The sequence below is a fragment of the Syngnathus typhle genome, linkage group LG21 (assembly GCF_033458585.1).
Source record: "Syngnathus typhle isolate RoL2023-S1 ecotype Sweden linkage group LG21, RoL_Styp_1.0, whole genome shotgun sequence".
NCBI lineage: Eukaryota > Metazoa > Chordata > Actinopteri > Syngnathiformes > Syngnathidae > Syngnathus > Syngnathus typhle.
This window is the reverse complement of record NC_083758.1, coordinates 3,343,347-3,360,346: the sequence shown is the minus strand read 5'-3', so window position 1 is coordinate 3,360,346 and position 17,000 is coordinate 3,343,347. Positions and strand designations below refer to the sequence as shown.

At 42.9% G+C, this 17,000-nt stretch overlaps 1 protein-coding gene across 3 annotated transcripts in view; it reads right to left on the bottom strand.

The window, feature by feature from the left end:
- The window catches only part of chchd3a (coiled-coil-helix-coiled-coil-helix domain containing 3a), a 37,316-nt gene that overhangs the window by 16,792 nt on the left and 3,524 nt on the right, over positions 1-17,000 (bottom strand). For all 3 annotated transcript variants that reach the window (XM_061268365.1, XM_061268366.1, XM_061268367.1), the window contains exons 4-5: positions 14,455-14,548; positions 7,238-7,418 (exon numbers count right to left, since the gene is read on the bottom strand). In XM_061268365.1, the coding sequence (XP_061124349.1) occupies positions 7,238-7,418; positions 14,455-14,548 (275 nt within the window). The remainder of the gene's footprint in view (positions 1-7,237; positions 7,419-14,454; positions 14,549-17,000) is intronic.

The window sequence follows — 17,000 nt, the reverse complement described above, 5'->3', positions numbered from 1 at the left end:
CGTTTTAACAGAATGAACAGAGTACATTGACGCAACTTTTGAAGTCACAGCAATGGGCTTCAAGGCCTCAGCTGAAACGTGTATGCCATTGATGTACGGCTGACAAAAAGTAGAAAAAGAAATCCTTCGCTTTAACATGAAAAACACTTTTATTGGAAATTGTTGAAGACTTACCCCAAGTTCAATCTCCTGATTAAGGAAGCAAAGAAAACAAGGGAGCAAAGAGGAAAAGTCATATAACCATGAACTTTATCAACATTGAGAGGTTTACTATCCATACTTGAGCCTTTTTTTTTTTTTGCCTTACAATCTATACAGTTGTACTTTACATAAGCTAGACCTTTCTTCACGTGTATGCATTAATGTCATATACCGACACACTGCAAAGGACTGTTCTGGAGGATAACAGCAATGCAAATGAGGCCTTGAAGCCAGCGCTTTTGTTTGAAGGAGACCGAGATAATGACGGAAGTACACCTAATGAAAAAAAAAATGCATTAGCCCATCCAATTTCACCGTGCGCCGATAAGCATCTGTGTTCAAATACTCCATTCACTTGCGGATGGAGCTGCATTCGTTATGACTCTGATGATGTCACAGAGAGGCTGAACTGTTATCGGACTACAAAACTGACACACGTGCGATTGATTTGTTAGTGTGGTCATGTACGGAACATTCTAGTGCACATTTCAATGGGTTTTCAATGGAAAGTCTTTCAAAATGTGAAATTCTTTTAACACGTCCTGAGCGTCGGCCTTTTCCGACCACAACATAACGACTTTGGTGAGTGACAATTAAAATGACTTTTAGTGATGGACGAAAATTAGAGCCAAATGACCAATAGAGCTGTCAAAATTAATCGATAACTCGACAGATAATCGATTATTAATTAATCGACAACTATTTTAATAATCGAGTAATTGTTTAAAGCTATTTTTTACGTTAGAATGGTCCAAATATCAGCCTCTTAACAGGTATTATTTTATTTTTGTATTAATTCTTCAAAACAGATTTGCTTTTGATTTGCAAAAATCTAAAACAATAACCGCACCAAAAACAGAATCAGTTTTAAAAAAGGTGATGAGTATCTTAATCCCTGTGTGATATTGTTTAGCTATTTAATTGTTTTTATCATTAACAATACCAGATAAACAGTGTTTTGTAATACAATTTCGTGCAAAATAAAATGTCATCCTGATATTCGATTGAATAATCAGTTTAAAAAATATTCAATAGTGACAGCCCTACATGCCAATTCATTTTGTTTATATCAGGATATTCCAATTAATCACACACAAGCGAATAATTGGACTCAACTGTACGGTCTGGTGGAAACTTCAATTCTCAGAACCAAATTCCCCCAAAAACATGGCTGACAATGGATTTGCAAGAGCAAGTCGAGCAAGTGGGAGGGTTTGTGAGGAGTCACACGCGTGCTGAAGCTGAATGTTGAGCCTGAAGACGTCCGGCTTTGCAGACAAAAGATGCACTCAGACGGCGGGACACAAACAGAACCTCAGACATTGATCCGAAGCGCACACACACATAGATCCACACTGCAGCCAGAGCAGCTGTACCCACAGAGGCTGGGCGGGCAGGCGGAGATAAATGTGTGCTGAAGGCGAGACTTAAGGTGCCATTAAAGGAGGAGAGGTTGTGATAGAAAATGAGCACCCTGGGGTTTTTCTTGCGCGCGCATTAAGTCTGCTGGCGGGCATGTCGGCCCGCCTCCTTGCCGACACATTCAGACCCCGACGTCCACACTATGTCAGGATTACTTCCGAGTGATCGCTCCCTTTCAGCGGACTTTAAAAGATAATCTAATCACGCTAAAGGCCAAACAATAGCATCGAGCTAACCACTGCCCATACACCTTTTGTCCCTGTAACGAAGAGGCGGCTGTGGCTTGAGGACGAGTTGAGGGAGGGAAAAAAAACAAGACGAGGGAAAAGATGAGACGTTGTGGAAATGAATTTTGGTGCTATGGGAAGCGACAGATTGAGAATAATAAAAGGTGATTCTGAAAGAATGGAAAAAGCCCTTGTTTTATTCCACTTTGAGCCCGGATGCAATTTGAATGAAAGGTTTGGAGAGGAAGAAAGAAATCTGCAAAGACATATGAGTGGCATTTACAGAGAAACAGGACAAGTATTTATACTTAGCACCACCAAAGAGAAACTTTTATACCTTCCTAAACTTGTGGCCACCCTCTCCTGGGTTCCTATTAGGTGTCGTAGCACATTGGCCCAGGGTGACAAGGCGATGGAAATGCGACCACGGTGGTCAGATTAAACGGATCATTTAAGCGAGGTGAATGCCTCTGTGAATATCAATTAGCTAGCCGTTGAATAATTAAGGACAATCGTGTTTTTTAATTAGCCGAGTGCCGCAGTTTGAGCTGTGGACCAAGGTTGTGGAGGATGGCAGAATGATGAACACGGTTGAATAGTGCAGTGTCAGGCACCTGCTGTTCCCCTATGGGTTTTTTTTCCCCCCTCGTTCCTTGGTGTTCTCTAACAGAAGGAAAAATCTCCGGACCACCAATAACTGGACTGGTAATTTGTATGTCAACTTCAAGACTGGATTCAAAGTCTGTATGCAATGGTCATTTCACACCTCAGTGATAAAACTGTCTATGTTGTAATATTACGGCATGACTTAAAAGTTACAGTGAGTGCTCACTCAATGAAAATAATCTTACAAGGGTGCTAAGATCGATAGGGCACAAATCAAATCTCGCCGTATTAACTAACAACAGCTCATCCATAACCTTGGTGTATTTTGCCTCGCCTCCCTCCTGTCCGACTCAGCCTTGTCAGGAGTAACATCGCAATCAATGCTCCCTTCACGCCGTCCACGCCAGCGCTGCAGATCGGTGAGGTCACGGTTGCTCTCATCTATCACAGAGCTTTGCCACAATGTGATAGCAAAGCCGCGAGCTTGGGGGTGTCCAGTGGGCTCCGACAAGCAGGGGGAGTGTGAGGGAGTGGGGGTGGAGGTCAAAGGGCAGTGCAATGTGACTGTGCTTTGGTGTTAATTGGCATGGTCGAGGTGTAGCTGGCACAGGAGACGCGGGAAGGGTGGAAAAAGGATCGGCCGGGATGCAAATAGAATAATAACGATGGACTCCGATGATAGATTAAAAAAGAACTGGCATTTTAATGCTGGTTGGAAAAGTATTTGGTGTTTCTATTTAATTGTCTATTAAGGTGCATATAAACTCCAAGCAAGGAGGACTGTGGCAAATGAAGCCATCACCTCAGACTCCAGACAGAATGACACCCCCTCGGGATCTATTTGCACAGTGAGTGACGATCCAACGACCCCAACAGGTCAGAAGGGTGACCTGCCCGGGACAGGGACCAAAAGTCCAACGCAAAGGTCAAGGTGCAAAAGAGGTAGGTGGTTCACGTTGGCGTCTCACTGAATGTATTAAAATGAAGTGTCCTAGCGGAGTTCGGACCTCATTGACTTTGAACACGGGTCAAACCGACGATTAATAATCCTGAGACAGCTTGCTCACACTCGCTTCTGAATTTGTTGAGGTTTTAAAAATATGCTCATATTTGAGGGGGAAAGCATGAACAGTTGAATTTATGGTAATGAATAATCGCATCAGAGATAACTCGGGCTGCTGCCTCTAAGGATATTTTCAGGGAAAGCAGAGAGAGCATCTAGGGAAATGATCCTCCGGTGAAAAATAAATGGCTTGTGAGCGCACAAAGCTTAAAATCCTGGTAGAAACATGAAAAATCAATTTCCTTTCTACTCCCTGACACTTCAAGCCTCCCGGCCTTTGTTGAAGATCCCGACCGTGCCTGCTGCACCGGCGTCTGCTTTTGCTGAGAAACGACGACATCTGCCGGACCCACGGATTGATTAATTGGCCGATCAGGCGCCTGCAGTGTAAACCGATTGATTGATCATCCCGAGGTTGGAGCCTTTGCCTTTGTCGTAAGCCCAGGGGAGCGCAACCTCTGGAGGTTCCTACTAATCTGTCATGTCCAACACGCACGAATGAGATACGAAAGGCTGAACCTTCATTACCAAGACATGGGGCATATGTACGACGATTTCAGGTAAGACATATGGAGCATGGGGTAAATCAAGAGCGCAACAGGAACAAGGTGGAAAAGATGGAAACAGGTTTCCAAGAAAAAAAAATTCTCTGACATGTGTAAGGGAATACAGGTGGCAGAAATATCCCGTGTTCGCATTCAGTCAGAGTTGGAAAAGTCCTCCTCAGAGCTTTGGCAGAGGACAAACCTAAGAACCTGTAATTGGAGGTACGTCTACTTGGCGGAAAACAAAGCCAACCCCAGGGGGACCAAAGTGAATGGAACAGACGTGTTGCCAAGCATATGTGCCTTGCCTGTCTTGTACATGAAGCCCACCTCGGTATGTTTGTAGCCTTGTGTGATCAGGATGCAATGGACATTTTTTGCAGTCTTTTCATGAATATTCATTGCACGCAGCAGCAGGTGGTACTTGTGGTCTGATGAAACTGGGCTGGGGGCTCACGATCCACCCCAGCATCTGTCCATCAAGTCCATGTCAACACTTTCAGGGTCACCTCTAACCTGCCTGCCGTTGAATACTTTCCAGAATAACTGCTTATCGAGTCACTGCTGGACTTTATTTATTCCCCTTTGTGCAAAATCTTAGATTGGTATGTTTCCTAATTGAAGGTTGTTTTCAAAACGGCTTCTTAGATCAATATCTTTATTTCGTCTGCTCTTTCCAGGCGCCTCTATTTATTCCCTGCACATAGATCACCCAGAATTTTTTAGCTCTTCACAAGCTCCCCGACGCTACTCTGTCTTTGTTCTCGGTGTGTCAAAGTTTTCCCAACCGTTCAATCAAAATCTGCGCCGCGAGCCCCATTAGTTGCGCCAAACATTCACTTCCCTCTAACGGATACGGCTCTCCTGTCAGAACCAAGAGAGGTGGAAAGCAGTGAACTATTCATAAATGAAAGAGCCAGGAGGTTCTCGCAAAAATACAAAAAAACAAATGCACACAGAAAGTTCAACTTTTTTTCCCCAGGCGTTCATGATGCAGATATGACATATGAGGTGAGCTTGAAAAGAGGCTCTGTCAAAAAAACATGACGACTCTTCTCATCAACTGCTGAGACCGACTGTTGTCCTGTTCCATCCATCCATCTATTCATCCACCAATCAATCACTAATATTTCACTGATGCCCACTCACCGTGCCAATTAGCTGATGGGGTTAGTGTCTGAAGACCTTGCCAATTAAGGCTTTACCTCCCGCCTAACCCCAATACAGGCACGGTGTGTGGGCACCAAACCCTGGGCAGGGTGAAGACCGGCTCCGCCAACTTGTAAGGAACGTCTGAGTGGACGGAGCGTGGGAGAGAAAAACGAGGGTTGGAAAAAATAGACATACAAAAGATAACACAAAAGGGTTTTTTTTCTACCCTTAATGTTCCCATCATCAGAGAAAGGAGGAAAAAAAGATTCCAAAGGATTTTTTTTTAATACCACCAAGGGGCACCAATTCAAAACCCAGCAAGTCTACTTTAATACCGGGGAAATTAAATTGTCAGCATGTTATCAGCCCCGTCCAGTCGTCTGTGTCTGAAACGCGACAGCAAGAAACATGGAGATGCAAGGAAAGACGGGCGGGAAGGAAGTCCATCTATTGGAGACTACAATCTATGTCGGGTAGGGTGGGATTTTGCAACCAACACTTGATCTGGGGGGGGGGGGGGGGGGGAGTTTTGTAACCTGATAGTGATCAACCCAATTATTCATCCTTAATAGTTTAGGGTTCCCCTCATTGTGATCCAATGTCAAAAGTGTGTCGATTTTCCAGGAACCTGATATTAAAGCCCCTCTTAAATGTGGGATACGTTTTTGACGATTGCAAAGCGTTAAGAGTGGACATTTTGGACTAGCGCAGGTCGACTGAGCCGATGTTAAGAGCGTGGAAAGATTGATGACTTTGGCTTTGATTGAAAATTCTGCCTTAAGGTTAGAGCCTGTGTGTGACCAATGATGGATTGGCCACTGGACCAGTTTGGCTCAGCAAGGGCCTGATTCGTTGAAAATCAAAAAGGTAGGGCATGATGGAGGGTCCGTGACTTAATTAACAATGAAATGTGAAGAACAGAATACATAAATAGTCCGTGTTAATGTTATTTATCATTTTGAAAACACACGCTTGGGGTTTATTTGTGTATCTGCCAATTAACGTCTGTGCGTGAGTGGCAGAACACGTGTGAACCTTGACACGGAACTCGCCGAAACAACAGAACGGCGGGAAGCCGTCAGGAGTGACTGACAAGCCGCAACCCTGCCTGCGCTCCTGTGACGTTTCAATTACGAGGCGCCGGACTCGCTGGTTGGAAGGAGTCGACTTGTCAGGGAGGAAGGGGAGTGACTGGTGGTGGCAGGCAAGGCCTTGAGGACATGCACTACCACTGAATGTACCACCCGAACTAGTTTTCTTGGTCTAATGCACAATAGGGCAAGTCAATACTTCCAACTTTGTAAGTCTTCTTTTGCAGCAGGCCAATTCCATATCGTTTTCCATTCCTCTGAGTGGAACGTTCTCCGTAAACATGTTTTTTTTTCAGCCGCCTAACAGGCGTGGTACAAATCAGGTGCAATGAGATCCTGAATCAATGAGCTGAATTTAAATCCGACACGCCGTTTGAACTCTTGCCGGCACGGCAGCGCTCCAGCATGCCTACAACTGTAATTGGCTCGGGCGGCGGCTGCAGAGGTTATGGCTATTACAGGTGAGCGTGGGGAGGCATAACTGTTCACATCATGGCTCTTATTGTGCGTGAAGTAGAGAAACGAATGCATGTGGTTGCAGGGGCTCGTCGTGACCTGTATCTTAATGAGTTTGCCGGTGAAGGGGGGTAATCGATAGCACAGTCGAGAGCAACTACGACCGATGACAAATGTTTTCTGCCGCAATGAATGTGGAGAACGGGCCAATTCACATTCAATTAAAAAACACACGGAAATACAGTCAGGCGTGCACTAAAAACACCTGATTAAATATTGAACCGCTTTTAAAGGAAGCAAGATTTACACGTCTTTTTGATTGACACAGAAATGCTTTCTCATCAAGGAATTGAGAAAATCCATGAACCCCAAACACTAAATGCGCATCAGACTGTTTACAAGAAAAACCTCAAGGCCGTGACATCAGAGAGCAAGGCACGACCTGTCCATTTCCGAATACTACCGAGTACTCACGTAGAGCTGAGTGCGGAGTTTTTCTTCTTCGGTGGCGATCCGTTCCCTGATGAGCGCCTGTTGGATGTTCTCTTCGGCCATGACGCGTTCCGCCGAAAGAATACGGGACACCTCGTCCTTCACGTGGCGCTTGGCCTCGGCCTGAGCTTGGGCTGATGCGCGGGACTTCTCGACCTCCAGCCTGTGGACGATTGATGACGCATTTGTTTTCCCATTCCAAAAGGGACGTTTTAGCAACCAAGTTCTTCAAGTGCAGTGAAATGTTTGAGGTTACGTCAGCAGAATGATTTTAAAAAAGATCACAAATGCAATTAGGGATCTAATTCACCCTGATAGTCACTTTCAAAATACGTCAGGAAAAACCCAATGTGCAAAAATCCACGCGAGTCTCCGAGTTTTGAAATGAATTTGTACTGTTTCCAAATCATTTGCACTCAAGTGTGCTTGTCAATATTGAGCGACTGGAAAACGCTGTTGCCTCCACAGCAGCATTAGACATAAGACCACAATTTGAACCTTCGTCACTGAGCTCTCTTAGTTACCTAGCAACACGCTCCCTGTGCAGCGACAGTGCGCTTGATTAGAAAACAGGAGGAACGTCCCTGAAAACCTCTGAACAGCCTCCTTTGCTAGGAATCAAGTGGTGAGGTAAAATAAACACAAAAAAAGACAAAAGCGAGTGCTTGGGCGAATTAGGCCAGAGTGAAAAGAAAAGTCGGCGAAGATCCCAATAAACTTCAAGGCGAATCCTGAGAGATTGCAGACAGGTGAAGACTGGGTTGTCTGAAAAATAGTTTCTGAAGAGTTTTGTTGAGAATGCGAGTAAAAACTGAAAAGTTATGGTTTGGTTGTGTTGACGTGAGAAAGCTGCTAGATAGTCGCATCAATTTTTATTCTAAACAAATAATAAAAAAACGGTTATAAACGGCAACATATACCGTAATTTTCGGACTATAAATCGCGTTTTCTTTCATAGTTTGGGTGGGGGGGCGATTTATACTCAGAAGCGACTTATATACATATATATGTTTTTTTTTCACTTTTTTGGGCATTTTATGGCTGGTGCGATTTATACTCCGGTGCGATTTAAAGTCCGAAAATTACGGTAGATTAAAAGACAAAATTAGGAAGGAGCCAGATGGACACTGAGGGCTCAGTGATAACGAGACACACAATTTGCAAGATGACGACACATAGGTCAGGTCGGATGACTTCACGTGTCCCTCGACCAGACAAAATGTCAGAGTACGTGCCGAACAGAAGGTGATGGGAGCCTCCCGAAATAACGCCGAGAGGAAGACAGAAAGAAGTGAATAGCGGCGACTTGACATGTTTGGCCCTGGAGGAAGCCCGGCAAAGACTGAGTGAGGCGTTGGAGAGAGAGAGATGGAAGAAGGCCAGCCATGTCCACTCCTACAGTCCACTGGGCCGCACACGTCAGCACACTCCATCCATCATAGGGTTCAGACTCCCACTCACTCACACAAACATCAACACACACTCACATACACACACAGGGGACGGTTCCTAATAGCCTTTTACATTCACCATTTCCCCCACAATCAAAGCTGGCTTTACTCGAAAAGTTGAAAAATAAAAAGTCATGCACCCCTGAAATCATTGATCAACCTTTGGCATAAATAGACCAAACCATGTTGGAAATAAATGGAATAAAGAAACATTGGCAAAAGCAAAGTGTGTTTCCTCACACTTTCTCACAAGTGCTAAGCCAAGCAAAGACCGCTATCACTAGCTGGATGCTATCAGTCTGCCTTGCCTCTATTGCTTTCCAGCCATTATTGCACTCTCCCGGGGATATTGGACACATTTTTCATTTGGCTGTACAGGATTGACACCAGGTGGGGAAGAGAGAGGCGAGAAGACGATGCTTCCTTCCAAAAAAAAAAGGGGGGGTATTGAAAAAACCTTCTATGTAATGGAATGATTTTGGAGGACATGGCTGATGTTTGCCCTTGGACTGGAAGTGTGCAAAATGAAGTGGGTGACACTTTATTTCCAGGAATTCAATCAGGAATGTATGTTCCAAGTGAACAGCTTGCTTGGCACAGTTTGTTCTTATGGGCTGACTGCATGCTGAGTTATGAATGTAAGCACTCAAGAGGGGGCAACACCAAACAGGAAGTTGTGTTTCCATGGCGTCTAGTTCTCAGGGAGTTTGGTGAGATACTAGTTGGTGGTTCAAGCCGATTGGTGTCCAAGCTCAGGATGATGGAATACTTCGATACTCATTGTTGTCATAAACAAGGGTCTAAGCCAGGGGTGGGCAAACTTTTTGACTCGCGGGCCGAACTAGGTTCTAAATTTGGACCGGAGGGCCGGACAAGGAGCAGATGGACGTAGGCGTTGTGTGAAGTCATATAAGCGACCTGTAAAGGTCATTGCATAAAAGATCTTGGCCTTTAGTAGGTAGTAAAGCATGGATATTCCAAACAATTTTTTTGAAAACAAATGCATTTATTAACAGCATTAAAAAAATAATAATTCACTAAAAAACTGCTATCAGTGATTCTCATAAAATACGACACTGTTATTATGAATAACAATCTCCATCACTTCAGTGCCTGCAGGTCAGATTAATGAAAGATGTTTATCTTATTAGATCACATCAAACGGCAAACATTCTGACCAAATATATCATCTTGAAGAATCGGTGAAAGCATACATCCAAATAAAGTAATCAAAACAGCAACACGGTGAGGGGTATCTGAAAATCAGAGCAGAGTTTTAACTCGCAAACACCTGGTAACAGAGGTGAGGAAACGGGAAACACCTCCTTAAAGTAAGCCTTAAGAACTTTACAGGTTAAGATTAGTCGCAAATAGGTGGTGCATCAATGTCCTTGAGCATCCTGCATTGTTTGAAAATGAGAATGGTCGCTAGTTTCAATCCCTGCTATGTGTACAAATCATATTCAAAATGCATTTTTTTACAATAAACTTGAGAGCCTCCCGTTCATTTTCAGTGGGAACAGTGTTGTTGGTCTCCCTTTTTTGCTAGTGCGTCATAGTCTGGAGTAAAATTTGTTGTGGCAATTCTTAGGCGAGATCCGAGGTGTTGGTCCGTTTACCTTGATCTGTGACGGGTTGATGTTGATGTGGCTGAACGTCACGTCGCGTACGTCGAGCCAAATTGTCCACTCTTTTTTAACATTCGGCACTCACTTCTTTTTTTCGGGCCACTCATTTTAATGGAAGGATTCCAGGGGAAGGTTTGTGGGTGGCTTTAGCGCAAAACTGCATCTGAAAGCTCAGCGCGCGAATTATAAGAATGCTGTCGTCAAAGCCCACGCTCTAAATTCGGGACTGATACGAATAGAGCGAGAGTGCGCCAAGTCCGTACTACTGAGTACGTACACGCACTTGTGAGTGTGCACCGAGCTTTCTGACACGGCTTCCGGTAGTAAATGCGCAGGCGAGCGCTTCGCCATCTACTGGAAAAACGCAGTCATTGCAGGCAAAATGGCCAAAAAAAAAAGGTTTAATAATACAATTTGTTCAGGGTTGGCGGGCCGGATTAAACGGTCCCGTGGGCCGGATGTGGCCCGCGGGCCGTAGTTTGCCCACCCCTGGTCTAAGCGATGAGTTTTAGGATTGGCTCAGGGGAAGTTGGATGGAGAACAAGGAGGGTAAGAATTGTTTCGAGCGGTGGCAGCCAGGAGACCGGCTATGCTACAACTTTCTAACCCTGCCTAAATCACTCTCGCTGGATTTTGGCCTGTTTTACTGTCGCTTCTCCTCAAGTGGATGTCATTGATTTTTGTGAACTGTGGGCCTGTTAAAACCTTTTGAGAGTCTTTTGTGATTAAAGGCTTTACTTGATTTGATTTCCTAGTTCGGTGCTTGGAAGTGAAGTGAAGCTTGACCTGATCATTTTTACAGACTGTACCATTCAACATGAGAGTAGACAAATTGTAAGAGCTCATAACAAATTTAAGATCTCTGAAATCGTTTTGGCTCCTCTTGTCAATCTTACACAAACTATTTAAAATAAACATGCTAAAAAACAAACTTATTACTTTGCATGGATACTTTCAAATATTTCTAAGAATCGATTACTCACTTAGTCTATCAATTAATCGAATAAACGGATCCAATTTCATTTGGCATTGAAGTGCATCACAAAACAATTTTCCCCATTTATTAGGTATAGTTTAGTGATAAAAACAAGTAAATCATTAAAAAATAGCACGCAAGAGGGATTAACATTGTACTCAACAAACCTTTTAAAGCTGAGTGCGTTATTGTTTTCCGTAGTAAATAGCTGTCTTGTTTTGCTTCAACACAAAAGATAATCTGTTTGTTTTTATGAATGAATACAAACATTGATGAACAATTGTGGTCGAGGGGTTGACGGAGGATTTCTACCATTTTAAGGTAAAAAGAAATGGCTCACTATTTGATTATTAAAATAGTCACCGATTAAACGATTCATTTTCACAGTTCTATTTTCTATTTCTATCATATTCCTTCTGTCTTCCCAAATATGTGAGCTTACATGAGATTCATCGCAACACTCCACCAGGCAAAATGGAGTCCACCAAAAGCACCCTGAAACAAAGGCATTTAGAGGCTCTATGCAATATTGATGTTGGGAATAATGTTGCTGAATGCTGCCCATGAATATTTGATGGCCCCGATGCGCTCTCTCCAACACGTATGCGCTGGCACATAAACACGGCACACCTGACTGTAAAAAGGGAGTTTAAAATTAAGTGGGGACAATGAACGGAGCTGATTAATTTAGAAATGTTGCCACATAAAAGCTGTTTTGTATTCTCCCGGCCACAAATCTAAAAAGATAACTGCGATGATCTTAGGAAGTATGACTGTGGTAAATCAGAAACATATGGTCAGCTTATCTGGCCTGCTTGAATATGCAAAGTGGTGGGTAAACCTCACAAGAGCAGCAAAATTTAATAAAGACCACGTTGGGTTTGATTGCTTTGTTTGAAACATAATGTCCACATAGAAGTCAGGATGAATTGTTGACAAAAGGACAGTTTGATGCAAGTGCGACAGCACTTCTGTCCGCCTCCTCTTATTTCTTTGGAGGTGTTCCGCTTCGATGAGTCACGGGCAAATCTGTACCCTCCAGCTGCAGCTCCTTGCAAACAAATGAGTTAAGGACCACATTTAAATTGACTCCTCGCTCAGCCCTAAACTTCGCCTCCTTGCTCGAGCGTGCCGTGCGAAATGCAGATCTCAGGACTTCATTTATGGCTTGAAAGCTCCGCAGAACAAATAAAGACTTTTGCCTCTAAATTTACTTGATCCTAGTTGGACTCAATGGGGGAGTGGACGCTAACTTTTTTGCTACTCCGTTTTAACCTTATTTAAAACTTTGGTTAGACTTTAGATTGCTTTTACGTGTCAGAAATATTTTCATGGACCGGCCTTTAAATACGACAAAATGAAATAATACGACTGGCATAAAAACAAATATAAAGGAGATGGCGAGCTAGTGTCATGTTTGGCCTGGGGTTGTTTAGCTTTTTGTCCCTTGCGGACTACTGTAGTTTTTTTTTAGTTTTCTTTGTAGACGCTACATTTATGTATTTATATATTTTTTCTGTGAGGCCCGGTACCGGTCCGCGGCCCAGTGGTTGGAGACCTCTGTTATAGACTTCAGCGTAGAGCTCAAAGTACCTTTATCAAAAACGAACCAGGTTTGATTTTCTACTCCCGGAAAAGTCTTAAGGCAACACACTGAACAGCTTGCTTCCAGAAATATTTATTGGGGTCCAACAATAATTGTTAAGGTTTTTTTTTTGTATGGTACAGAGGTGTACCGAGTTCCCACTGGGATCATATAAGGTACCAGGGCAGGAAATGTAGCCGGCTTGTGCTCTGGCCACAGGCTACTTATTCCGTAAATGGAATACAGTCGTTCAGTCTCTATACGGGTCCTCGAGGGCCGGTAACCTGCTTGGATTAAATGTGTCCCTTCGATCCTGATTATTTGAATCATTGTGTTGGAGAAGGGAGATATCCAAAACCGGCAGGATACCAGCCCTCAAGGATCAAACTCTGAGAAACTGTCCATTTGTTATCTGATTTGAACCAGTATCATGCAGGTATCACATCTGTTCTAGTTTATACCGTTTTTTTTTTAAAACGTTTGTCAACTGAACCCAAACCGAACCGTGTCCCAAACCAAATTTTGATGCCGAATAATCTTTATTTTTTATTTTTAGTGTGCTGTTACATAGACAGACTTGTACAGTGATTTTTTTTTTCCTCAAGAACTGCGGAATAATTTCAGTTCAGAGCGTTAGTGGCTTAAAAGTCAATTGACAGACCGGAAAAAAAACCAACAACAAAAAAACAACAACCCACTCACAAGTGCAGTTGATGATTGCTTGTTCATGGCTGCATTTTCCACTTTCCTCACACGAGAAGCGAAGGCTTGAAAGCCGTCATGATGTCCAATAATTGCAAGGAGGGAGCAATTGTGAGGTACTTTTGAACAGATGTCAATAAATGAGCTGCAGGAAGCAGTTACATGTAAAATAAAAGGAGAACTGCAAAAAAAAAAAAAAAAAAAGAAAGAAAAATACCCATTTTCTCCTGAAGGAGGTGAATCAATAATCTCGCACCACCTCCTCCTGAATCAAGAGAGCTTGTGTTTTTGTGGGGCGCCATCATTATTGTTCCTTTACCCACATACAGAATCCGTTCTGCGCTTCTCCGTCTTTAGCTGGGCTAATGGATCGCCCGACTCTACATCCAGGAAATTACCTGAGGTTTAGCACCTTCCTTTCGCGGGCATGATTAATTGATCCGGAGGAGACGGCGAGAAGTGCTGATGCGCTTCGGGAAGGGAGACAGATTGAATAGGCGGTGGGAATCGGAAGGATTTGTTACTAATGAAAGTGAAGAAACGGCGGAAAATATCCGGATAAAATCCTTCGACGAGTATGGACTGAGACCGGTGCAGAACCACAGATCGGGTGTTCCTAATATTTTGGTAAACATCCACACTCACAACTACCACAAAGTATCGGATTTCATGACCGTATTCTTTTAACTATAAGGCGCTATAATTTTCTCAAAAATCAGCAGGTGTGCCATATCAATGGATGTCGTATTGAAGTTGAATAAAGTTTGACTCATTTGCTGTCCTGGTTTGATTCCGTTAATGTGAAGTGATAATAAAAAAAAAGTACACCTAATTCTGTGTATATTTTTGGTTCTTACCAAGTCTGCAGTTCTTGCTCGGTCTTGACCCTCTGCTTCTGCAAGCCTTCGTACACCTCATCACTGATTCTTTTCTTCAGGGCTTCTTCATCAACTGAGCGGAAGACAAAAAAAAGTTTGGAGCATCAGCAATAACGCAACTGAAGTGTTAAGGACGCTGGCAAAGACCTTGTACATTTCAAGGCGCCTCGCAAAACCCAGATACGGACGACATCTGCGTCCACATTCCTGCAACCTTAACTAGCTATATTCATGTCAGGGACATCACACGCGGACGCCTCTTGTGTCCTCGCCGCTCTATCTTGGCAGGTAATTAAGCATGAACGTAAAGATGGCAGCCAGTGACCGGGCCAAAACGTGCTCGGAAGACACAATACCACACGATGGCCCTGCACGGTGTGTGTCTGCGTGAGTGGAGATTACACTCACACTGCATTAGTTAGATGGGATAATCCCTATTGTCCGAGGCTATTATTACCTGGTAAAATGAAATAACAGCGGGGGCGGTCACAGGACACACAATCACACGCTTGCATAAAGACAATTTCCTTCAAGATGGAAAATGTTAATATGGTCTTTTTTGTAAATGTCGTGAAGGCAAATTGAATAGCAATAATAGAAACATGGCGGGCAATATATAAATGTAGGATTTTCAGGGCACGGAAAGTTTGGGTTTCTTGATTGTCGCAACTATTATTAAATAAATTTTTGGACGAATCCTACTAGATTAACACAAGAATAGAAGTAAGGATTTAACTTTAGGGTCAGACCGATTCGGAATTTTTTTTAGGCCAGTTTCAATTTTTGGTAACAAAAAATACACTTTGATTACGGATTAATTTTCAGATTTTTTTTTTTTTTTCAGACTGCAAAGTAAAAACAAAATTCAGTGGGGCTCAAATATACTGTACGTGGATATTTGCCCAAATAATTCATTCAGTTTGGAGGCATGATGCAGAATGCAGATTAACACTTCTATTTTTTCCTCATTAGCATTTATCTCTCCCACGACCTTCATATAAAATTCCCGCACACCTTTTCCAGCAGCTTTAACACCTCCCCTACCTCTCGCTTAACAATTCAACTTACCTGCTTAAGCACGACAAAGCTTCGACGGTAAACTTTCCGTCGCGCCGTAAAGCTGCGGCTAACGAGAGCGGAAAATATGATCCGCTCGGTACAATAAAGAGGTAGCGCGGATCAGGCGGAGACGCCGGCGCGGAAACATCCTTCATGCTTCAGCCGTCGTGTTTGACAACAGAAAAAGGCATCATTGATCAACAACATTACAACTCTATCAGGATCAGCCACGCATCATTTACAGGGTAAATCTTAGAAATATAAGGCTCCCGGGGACGTGAGGTCTACAAACTAAATTAAAAAAATTAAATAACATATTAAATCGTAACAATAAAAAAACATTAAAATAAATGTAAATAATATTGATTTAAATTAAAAATATATTCAATTCAATTTCAATCAATTCAGACCTTTAATGTTGGTTTGATAGTTTAAAATCAGTGCAATGGTGACACCTGAGATGTCCGCAAGGGGGCAACAGTGACTATCGGTAACTAGTATCGGCAGCGAAAACTCAATACATCGCAACAAGGCCGTTTTCAACCTGTTACTGATGTCTGATATCGGAAGAAGTCCTTCCCTACCTTTGAAGTTTTTAAAAAGAATTACCAATATTCATCTAGTGTTTCTTAACTCATTCACTACTAGCACAGTTAAAATGAATACGTCTATAGCCGTCAATGGCGGTGAATGAGTTGAGAAAATGATCATGTTAATGATGTCTCATAACAATCAATCAATAATTGATGAAAAAAACGGAAAGAAAGAAAACTGATAAATAACTATTTGAAACCGATTCTAAATCATTCAAAAAACAAAAAGTGTCTACATTCTCAAGTGATGGCCTCCCTAGAAAATCACAATGTGTGCTATTTTGTTAGAGCGGGTATATGTGAGTGACACCTGTACTCGACTTTCTAGTTAAAAAAAAGGATTAAAAATTCATCGTTGTCGCTCACCATCAAAAACTGGCATAAGAAAGGGTGTGAAAAAATAGTTGGCCAGAATTGCTGGTGGGAGATAATAGATGAAGGCAAATTGCATTTCTCATCAGGGCTTTCATTAACCCCGGGACCTGCGTGGTGGGCATAATCTGTAACATTAACACTTCCTCACGATTCTATGGTGGAGTCGCCGCGCACCTTTCGCCACGCTCAAATCACAGTAAGTATTAAAAATATGAAATAAAATCTACCCTGAAGCATACAGGTGCCATTTCAGTTTTTTTTCCCTCATCATTCCGAATCATCTTAACTGACAGCTCGGGCTTCTGCGAGATAACAAGAAACGTCAAGAGGAAAAAAGCGCCGAATTTCACACGTTCTACACTTCATCTTGGTATATTTGAGCAAGGTAGAACAGTGTCAGAAACGGCTATTAGTTCAATGTGGTGTGCGTGTCACATGAATATTTACAGCACGGTGGACAGAAAAGGTGTCGAGAGGTTCTTCACCTGAACGGAATCC